Raw genomic sequence first — 9941 nt, 5'->3', positions numbered from 1 at the left:
TTTCACAACACAATGGTAAAATCTTAATTTCACAACATAATTGTTTTAGTGTAAAGTATTTATTATCAAAGCTTCTTTTTTTTTTTTTTTTTTTTCGTGTGCACATTTTTGGGATAATATTTGTTTTTCAATTTTTAGTTGTGTTCCTAAAAATATTCTAGAAAACATTTTCAAGCGTTTGGTTCATATGAAAAATCCAAAAGTTTCCTATATATTTTATAGATATGAAATAAAAATTTCTATTTACCACTATAATATACAAATATATAACAATCAAAATCAACATAAAACATAAGCATAATCAAAATAGAATCATTGGGAATTACACTAATAAGAATAATCAAAATAAGAGTGTAATTGCAAAGATAAATAAATAAATAAAAGAATTAACAAAAACTATCAACTAACACATTTACAATCATAATTCATATTTTTATATAGACATGATTTTATTTTTTGGTGGCTTTCAAACATTTGTAAACAATTTTTGAAAATTTGAGACATAGATATAGTGGTCATTTTAGAAATTTCAAGATGTACTTTTATCATTTTGGATTTTTTTTGTTCAACTTAAATGTTGATGTGGCATTTTTATATTTATTAGTTACATCAGTTTCAAAGGTGATAGTTGTGCATGCATGTGCCATGTAAGAAATTTTCATTAGTGGGTTATTAATGACCCAAAAATGGTATTTTTGCTAAGAATTAAACATTGGTTCTAAAAAAAAAGCATAATTAAATACTTTTAAAGGTAATAATTTAGAGTACTTGTATGAAATTATGCAAAATAGCTTAAGGGCAAATTTTTGGCCAAGCAATCCCAAAAACCATACACATTAGTTTATATAAAATTGTGCGATACCAATCCAAAACTATAGTAAACATGAAGGTTTACAATGAAATTGTTCATTTGTATTTTAGTTTTTTATTCTTTTTTTACATGGATTGAATAAAAAATGTGGACGGTGGTTGTTATTTGTAAAAAGAGAAAAATAATAAAAAATTAAGAAAAATTAATATTTTAATAAAAAAAGAGTTTAGAATATATAATTTGATGTGATTCTTTTTTGAAAAGTAGAAAGAGAAAAATAGTTAAAAAATTAAGAAAAATTAATATTTTAATAAAATAGAGTTTAGAATATATAATTTGATGTGATTCTTTTTTGAAAAGTAATTAGATAACATAAAAAAAAAATCTCAATTATCCTAAAATAAACAAGAATTTTTACCCATACGAATGTTGAATGCTAGGAGATAAGTGAGTTCTAGTTAGCACAATTAGTAAAATTTTTTATGGTTAGATAAGAGATCTAAGATGCAATTTCCATTTATACCAAAAACTGATTGGTATCTTAGTCTGATAATAATGAACTATTATCAATAGTTATGAGAGCAAGATTATTAAAGATCTTTCTTCTGTGGTTACGAGGAAATCCATTTCCACCTGAAACGTCACCGTTTTGTTTGTTTGTGTGTGGGAAGAAGTGAAACCCAGTTCGAGTCAGTGACTCTCCTCACAGTTGTGTGAGAAAATGGCGTTGGAAATCCCAGAAGATCTAATAAAACGAGTCCAGATCTCGCTTCGCAGAGAAGCCAATCTAGCTTCGTACAACCCAGACGACACGTCGCTTCCAAACCTTCCTTCACTCCAACAAACCCTATCCCAACTCGATCCCTCGCCACCTTACCTTCGCTGCAAGCACTGCAAAGCTCGACTCCTTCGAGGTATCCAATCCTTAATCTGCGTCTTCTGTGGCCGACACCACCACCTAGATCCCATTCCCGACCCCCTCGTTTTCCGCAACACCGTCGCTTGCCGCTGGTTCCTCGATTCCTTAGACCTCGATGGATCGGTACGTCTCTGTTTCTATGTATCTATCTATGTATTTTTTTTTTTTTAATTACAATGTTCATAGAGCACAATGTGAATGCAAATTCTTGCTTTTTCAGAAGAAAAAAAAAACATGAGCACTGTTTCCAAATTGGTAATGGGAATTTTAAGGTTTTGTTAATGGTATTTTGCATTTTATTTAATTGCTTATTTTTATATGACACCGACAAAATCTTCAACTTTGATAGTTTTATCACTTTATGTATGTATTATTCTGATTGCAGGAGATAGGGAAAGTTCTATTTGTTAAATGTGGTTTTTAGGATAATACCTAGGTACTGTTCCTTTGGGGCTATAATTTAGTTTTTAAAAAAAAAAAAAAAAAAAAAAATTAACAATGTGGCCGTGTTAATCAATTCAGATATCTGGCTGTGTTAATCATGAAGTTTGGTAGTAGTATGTATTGTTCTGATTGCAGGAGAAGGGGGGACAAGTTTTATATGTTTAAATTTCGAAGATTTAATGTATACTAATAGGGTAAACTTATGTACAGTTCCTTAGATGTCTCAATGCAGAGCATCTTTTTGTACAGACAATTAAATTCAACATTGTGGTTTATTGGTTAGTGTAATTATATGGTTGAATTTAATTGGTGTAAGTAAGGTACAATGCATAAAGAATTGCACCTAAGTATTTTGCAAGAAGGGTCTATTGAGAAATGAGTATACTCTTTTTTTCAGGAGACAGTGGGTCCATTCATTAGAGCAAATGAATCAAACAGAGGACAAAGTGCAGCAAAAGACGAGTTTCCCTTGTCTGATTTGTTAGATTTAGAAATAAGATGGTCTGCTGAGTCTGAGAAAGTTGGGACTAGCTATGTCTTAAATGAGACACCAATTCAAGGCAAAAATGTCTTAAATCTGACTGAAGTTGATCTTGACAACTTTTTTGATGATGGAAAGAGAGATGTGGCTTCTAGTTCCTCTCAAGTTTCAAACAAACAAATTGGGAGTACAGAAAGTAAGGATTTTCAAGTTTCTGCAAATCTTAATTTGTTCGAGAATGTTCAGCCGTCTGAGACAGCTACAAGGTCTATGGAAAGCAAGAGTGGTGACTCTTTTTCTGGTTGGGAGGCAAACTTCCAGTCTGCTAATTCAGGAACTTATCGTGAAGAAACCAAACCATTTGACCCTTTTGTGGGTTCTGCGGGTGATTTATCTGCTCATATGGGTGCAGTTTTTGGAACCGGAAAAGATGCTACTGATGGAAAAGGAGACGATAATATGCTTCCATCAGCATCCACGAATAATGACTTGTTTCAAGATGATTTATGGACTAATTCCAGCTCAGGGATAATTGGCCAGACTGAGAGGCTTGAAATGACTGCAAACGTGAAGGATGGTGTAATAGCAGAGAATGCAAATATTTCTTCCTCCATGAATGTTGATTGGCTACAAGTTGATCTATTGCAAAGCAACAATAAGAAAGCTCCTGATGTTAAGACCACCAAAGAAGATGATGATCCATTTGAGGCATGGAATGATTTTACAAGCTCAACTAGTGCACAAGATCCTTTTCATGGTTCTTTGAAACAAACTGTTAATAAGGCGACACCTTCTGCAGAGCAGACATCAGAAATCAATTTGTTCAGCTCGGTAAACAACTCACAAGATATCGATTCTGGTAGCTTTTCACAACAAGATTTATTTTCAGGAGCAGATAGCAATCAATATGGTTCTCTAGAAGTGCACAATAATCCATCAGAGTCTTTTATTTCTGACAGGTTTGTATACATGGGATGTCAATTTCCTTTTAATGGAATTGAATTCAATCTTTTGGGTTTTGAAGCATCCTGCGAAACTGTAATTTTATGCTTATCTAGCATTCCTTAGAGAGGTGGTTTTCAGGTCATATAGATCATAATAGAAGTTGCAATTTTATTTATTGCTAAAATGTTTATATATATATATATATATATAACGCAATAAAGAAATTGAGTGAAACTATTCAAAAAAAAGAAAAGAAAAAGAAAAATTAGTTAAAGACTTTAAAACGTTGTAATACATGTAAAGCCTTGAAAGAGGAACCATAGGCACTTTCTTACTCAGCAAAATTAGTTAAAGACTAACCAATGGTTATCAGTTGTGGGTTGTCTATCTGTTAATGCCCCATCAGCCATTTTCAACTTACATTTTGGAGTGGGAGCTGGTATGGGGCCCAGAAAGACTTAATTGAAAACTGAAGGCCAAGACTGGGGGTGGGGAATGGGAGTTGGAATAATAGAATAGCATGGGCTTCTTTCATATTTTATTGCTGATGATATATGTTTATCAAAATTGCTGGTGAAGAGGGGCCGAGGGAGAAAATTCAAGTGTTGAGGCCCTTGAGGGCTTTTTATAACATATTTCTACTTAATTTATGGTTTTGAGGAGGTTTCCTGCTGTTGATTTAGTGATTGAATTTGTTCCAGTTGGCTAGATAGTTGAGCTTGCTTACATAATCAGAATTGAGTCTAGGATCTTGTCCTCTCTCATCTTGATACCTCAGTAAAATCCTCTCAATGCAAAGTTAGCATTGGATTTTGTGGTTGGGAGAGTGGAGAAGAAGACTAGCTGATTAGAAGTATGTTATTACTGAAGGAGTATATTCCATCTCATTCTTTATTGTGATGTCTTTGTGATCTTCCTTTAAAGCAAAGTTGGTGTGAAATATTGATCTAGAGAGAGTGGAAAGAAGCCTACATGGTTTTAGAGAATGTATTTGCTTGAAAGAGGAAACTTGGTGATGATAAGAGCTCATTTGCATGCTTTTCAACTTATTCATGTTGTCTTGTAGGACTTAGTCCTTAGTGACTAATAAGGTGGGTTCACTACATGCTTTTGGAAAGGGAAAAACAACTTTGTTTTGGAAAAGAAGTTCTGCTCTAATAAAATGAGGAGTCGTCTCTTCTGGAGTTGTGGAGTTATGAGAGAAGCAAATGATCCTTTTCCACAAGGGTGGCAATTTGGATAGATTTTGAGAATAAGGGTTTTTCTTTTTTTGATAATTAAAGATTTGCATTGATAAAAAAATAATATAACAAGGGAATTAGAGGGACAGTTGTAGCATACCAGCTATATAGTCAACTGCCAACTCTTGATCACTCACATATGCAATAATCCAAAAAATCTACAATGCAAGGTCTACTCTCATCTAAAGACACCCAATAAAACAAAATTTTGACAACATTTTGATTTAATCTTCACAATTGGTGCCTCTTCCCTCTCAAATGACCCTCAAATGAAAATAAGTGTTAATTTGTTGAGAGGGTTGTGATTCTGAGGGTGGGGTCCTTAGATTTGCAAGGTATTTCCGCAATTGAGGATTTGGTGGAGGCAAGGAGATACAAAGTCATTCAATAACCTGGTTGAGATTTATACATGTATATGCATATGAATTAGTTTGAGATCTAAATTATGCTAAAGAAATATGCTGGACAATAGTTATGTGCAAACTAGTTATGATATAAATATTTTCCTGTATAAAATCAGAATAAATTTATAAGTTTTTTTTTTTTTTTTTTTTTTTTTTTTTTTGTATTTTTTAATGTTATTTTAGTCTAGTTTTAACTTTTAATTGATTAGTTAATTGACTTATTTTGTTGGGAGAGGGGTTTGAGGTGGAAAGCAGAGGTTGTGGAGAGCTATAAGGGTTACATTTGTTCCATATTACAGCTTGCATGCTTAACTTTTTGTTTTTTTGTTTTTTGTTTTGGGTTTTTATAATTTGGAATGCCTTTCCTGCTCAGTATTGGATTGCTCCTCCTTCCTTACCTTCTCCCCTCTCTCCCAGTTATATGATTAATACACTTCATTTTGGTTTTAGTGAATATGAAGCTAAGTTTTACCCAAAAAAGTTTCTACCCATTGTGCAGGGGACTTATCCAGTTATTCTGAGAAATGTTTTTAGGACCTCTGGTTATAATTTTAATAGCTTTAAAATCTATAAAATCAAAAGAATATTTGAGAATGATATTGAGTCTATTCTATAAAACTAGCATCTAAGTGTTCATCTACCTTCAGTTTAAACTTTCTGCACTGTAAGAGAAGAAGAAGCTGGACTAATATCACGCTGCATGTTTCAGGATGCCCAACACAAATCCAACAGTTGAAGGAGATGCTGAAGATATTACGAAAGGTGGAGATGTTTCCAGCGCAAGAACCAGGTCTAATGTTGATGATGTAGAGACAATAATGTCACAAATGCATGATCTTTCTTTTATGCTTGATAGCAACCTCTCAATCCCCCAGAAGCGTTAAGTGAGGGAGACATCTTTTGCACTCTGCATGGGCAGCTTATCATTCAACTGTTTAAGGAATGTTCAGAAATCTGTTACCCAATCCTTCTTGAACTTACAACATGTAATTTTGTTATATATACTGTCTGTATTCTAGTTCCAATTGCTTCAATATATCCGTATTCTTTATTTTTTTCAAAATGGTGATATCATATGGCTTTCATCTTCCTTCCTCGTTTATTACTTAATTGTTTTGGGCAAGAAGCTATTGAATCCCTTGTTTAATAATAAAACTTTTGATGGCCAGGTTCACAAGTGTTCTCTTCCTTGCCTTTATTCCCATGTTCTATTTCCTCTGAAACGAATCAATGATCGTTTGATTGTGAACAATTTATTGGGTCTCTGTTTGATTGCTACAACAAGTATTATGTTTTAGCAGCAAGCTTTTAGGGGTATATGTGACATAACCGGTAAATTTAGAAGAGGGCTCTAATATGTGCCTACCTGTTACCCTTGCTTCGAGCACCAGTGCCTTGAAACCAAATCCATACATTCCTATGCAAAAAGTAGCTTGTTATATTTAAAAGTGCGTGTTAGGAATAAAAATCTCAAAACCTATCCTATCTAATTTTTTATTTTTAATTCGGACACAGATTTTCTCCAAACCCACTTGTTTCTCTTTTGCTTTCTCTTATTTGTTTCTTTTGCGATTGAGATTTTTTTTTGGCACAATGGTCTAATCATAATCATAATTTGATAAAAAAAATGAGAAACAAGTCTTACCTTTGAAAAGTAATACTTTTTTTTGTGTGTGTGTGAAGGTATGAACCTCTAGTACTATATATACAATAGAAGTTACAGATGAGTTCTAGATATATATATATATATATATAATAGAAGTAATAGATGAGTTATAGGTGAACTTAGCAGGTTTAATAGAATTCAGCTAGTCTTCTATTATTAGCCTCACTTGAATGTATACAAGTAGTTTTTAAAATTCCCTAAAAGAAAAAGAATTTTATTAAAATTCCTTTCTATTGTAATATTTTACCTTTCTAACATTGCCTTCCCCTTCTTATGTTGCAAAATAAAAATCCAATATCTTTTTATGATAAGTAAATAAGTAAAGACTGAGGACACATTATAGAAAATATGAAATATTTTAAGGAAGAGGATAGTATATTATTTTGTAAATATGTCAAATGCGCTACAAAATGCTACCAAACTTAATAAAAGACTTAACCATAACAAATCACCAGCTCCATTTATCACCAAACAAAATAGCTAGCACCATTTGACAACCTCATACATTTTAAAAGACTCAAAATCAAACACTTCATGTGCACCACCCAAAAAACCAACTACTTTGCATCCATCACATTATGAATCCCAAAGCTTCTTCTCACAAATAAACATCAAAATCGGTCTAACCAGAAAGCATGATAGGTGCTAGAGTGACATTTGATCAAATGATAGGTTAGCAAAATATTATAATGATAGAAAGTTATTGAGCAGCATAATTTTGTAAAAGTTACCCTAATTATGACTTGAACGTAGAACCTATCAAGTATTTTAAAAAGACACAAGTTTTTAAATATTAATTTTGATGCCCACAAAACACCAACCATGTCTTTACTAGACCCATCAAACATTTCGTGTGCACCAACCACAAAACTAAATTATATATATATATAAACAATATTACACCACTTAGTAACTTGTTATTAAATTTATATTTTAAAAATCTCACTGTTGGAATACATGGTTTATATGTTCTTAACATGCATGCTAATTTTATGACAATCAAATGTTAATTACCATTTGATCCATAATCTCATCTTTTATATACTATTTTAAACTACAAAAACGTGAATTTAAACAATTGATTGATGACATGTTATTGATCTTTGATCACCTTGAAATTTTGCAAGCCTAGAGAATATATGACGATAATGTAATTTAAAGGTGGATTTGTCAAAATTTATATCTAATTAAAAAATATTGAATAGTATAAAATTACTTAACTTGAACTCAATTATATATATATATATATACACTTATTTATACAAAAACAACTAAGCCAACTGAGGCCATGTGATTACATTTGGTTACAGGATTGGTTACAGGATTGGATATTCCTAATATAGGATTATTAAGGGATTCTGTAAGAAGGAGATATGTTGAACCAAGCCTGTCTTCGAATGAGACTTCAGCTTCCTTGTATAGAACTAGGGGAGCTTTGGATCCTCTGAAATTTCAAGGGGGGGGGGTAAATTACTTTTTCTAGGGGTGAAAACCTTTTCCATCGAAAGTAGACAGGACCCTAGAAAGAGCAGCGTAGTTGTGACATTGTTCATTTTTTATCTTTTGTGTTAGCAGGTACTGTTTCTATCATCTTATGTCGGCTAGTACTGTTCATGAATAATAGCTTGTTTTTTGGTACTGTTTTGAATAGTGATCGAATCTGGCACTTTTTGGAACCATTCTCAATAGTGATTGGTGCTACTAGAATAGTCTAGGGGTTGTTCAAATTATGGCCTTCGTAGGGGTCTTGAGAATCCTAGAAGGGGTGGGGGGGGGGGTAAATTACTTTTTCTAGGGGTGAAAACCTTTTCCACCGAAAGTAGACAGGACCCTAGAAAGAGCAACGTAGTTGCGACATTGTTCATTTTTTATTTTTTGTGTCAGCAGGTACTGTTTCTATCATCTTATGTCGGTTAGTACTGTTCATGAATAATAGCTTTTTTTTTGGTACTGTTTTGAATAGTGATCGAATCTGGCACTTTTTGGAACCATTCTCAGTAGTGATTGGTGCTACTAGAATAGTCTAGGGGTTGTTCAAATTATGGCCTTCGTAGGGGTCCTGAGAATCCTGGAAGGGGTCAATTGGTTGGTGGCTGGTAAATGCTTCAGAAGAGGCAGGAGAAGCCTTTTCTTCTTCTTCTAACTGAGAAGCTTGGAGGAGCAACTAGTCGGCAAGATCTTTTAATTCTTTGCTAGATTTTTCGGCGACTGAGAAGGATTCTAGGCTAGACTGGGACCTTGTCTTCTGGGCAATGGCTCTGTGGACTGGAGGAAGTAAATCCTTATTTATCTAATTGATGACTAGATCAATTTTGAGGCTATCCCACCATTTTACTGAGAACTCCCTGTATAATAGATTGTTGCTAATTGTGTAGGACCACATGCTGATCCAATGGATTTTATACCTGATGGTCATATGCAAGGTTGCTGGAAACTGGGAATTATGATGGTTAACTTGGAATCTTGGTTTGCTTCCATTCAGGAATCTGGACTCCTACTCAGATAAATTAAAGTACTATTAAAAAAGAAATTTTATCTATAGTACTATACATTTCAAAATTTCAAATGATTTACTAAATCAAAAGTTTTTAATCAAAATTGATTGCAAATCTGCAAAACATGTTTAGAAAAAGATGTCCAAAACATTGCATTGAAACAGATTTTTGAGTGACGGCAAGCCATCCTTTCAGTTTTTGATTTTGATATAGAATTCATAGAAGGAACCCAAAACAGTATCCCTGATTTCTTTACTCGTGAATTCTTGTAGAATCCAACCCAAAATGTCCGGGAAAAAGCCAGTACAGTAGCCCCAATACATTGAACCTCACATGATCCATATAAAAGATCCATTAGCCCTAGCAATGGAAGTTTTGCCACCAAATTGGCATTTTCTTCCAAAAGTTCCAGAAAAATCCATCAAGTTCTATAAGAGCATCCTCACCCAGGAAAAGTTTGCTTGAATAGAAGACTTCAAGTTAGAAATGGACCCTTCAGTCGTACTTTACCACAAGCTCGTCATCACCAGGTTCG

The 9941-nt window shown here is 33.3% G+C and overlaps 1 protein-coding gene across 1 annotated transcript; it reads left to right on the top strand.

Moving 5' to 3' along the window:
• The first annotated feature begins 1411 nt into the window (after positions 1-1411).
• LOC112005235 (uncharacterized) lies at positions 1412-6308 on the top strand. Its single transcript, XM_024037485.2, has 3 exons — positions 1412-1853; positions 2572-3614; positions 5955-6308. Exons 1-3 carry the CDS (start codon positions 1533-1535, stop codon positions 6127-6129), a joined length of 1539 nt encoding a protein of 512 aa, XP_023893253.2. The 5' UTR covers positions 1412-1532; the 3' UTR covers positions 6130-6308.
• The last annotated feature ends 3633 nt before the right edge of the window (positions 6309-9941 follow it).

This window comes from Quercus suber, unplaced genomic scaffold, assembly GCF_002906115.3.
Source record: "Quercus suber isolate HL8 unplaced genomic scaffold, Cork oak 2.0 scaffold_295, whole genome shotgun sequence".
Classification (NCBI taxonomy): Eukaryota; Viridiplantae; Streptophyta; class Magnoliopsida; order Fagales; family Fagaceae; genus Quercus; species Quercus suber.
Note: the sequence above shows the minus strand (reverse complement) of the source record. Positions and strands in the feature narration are given on the sequence as shown.

Coding starts and splice junctions, on each gene's coding strand:
- LOC112005235 (XM_024037485.2), top strand. CDS start 1,533: ATGGCGTTGGAAATCCCAGAAGATCTAATAAAACGAGTCCAGATCTCG. Junction 1,854..2,571: donor CCTTAGACCTCGATGGATCG/GTACGTCTCTGT, acceptor TCTTTTTTTCAG/GAGACAGTGGGTCCATTCAT. Junction 3,615..5,954: donor GAGTCTTTTATTTCTGACAG/GTTTGTATACAT, acceptor TGCATGTTTCAG/GATGCCCAACACAAATCCAA.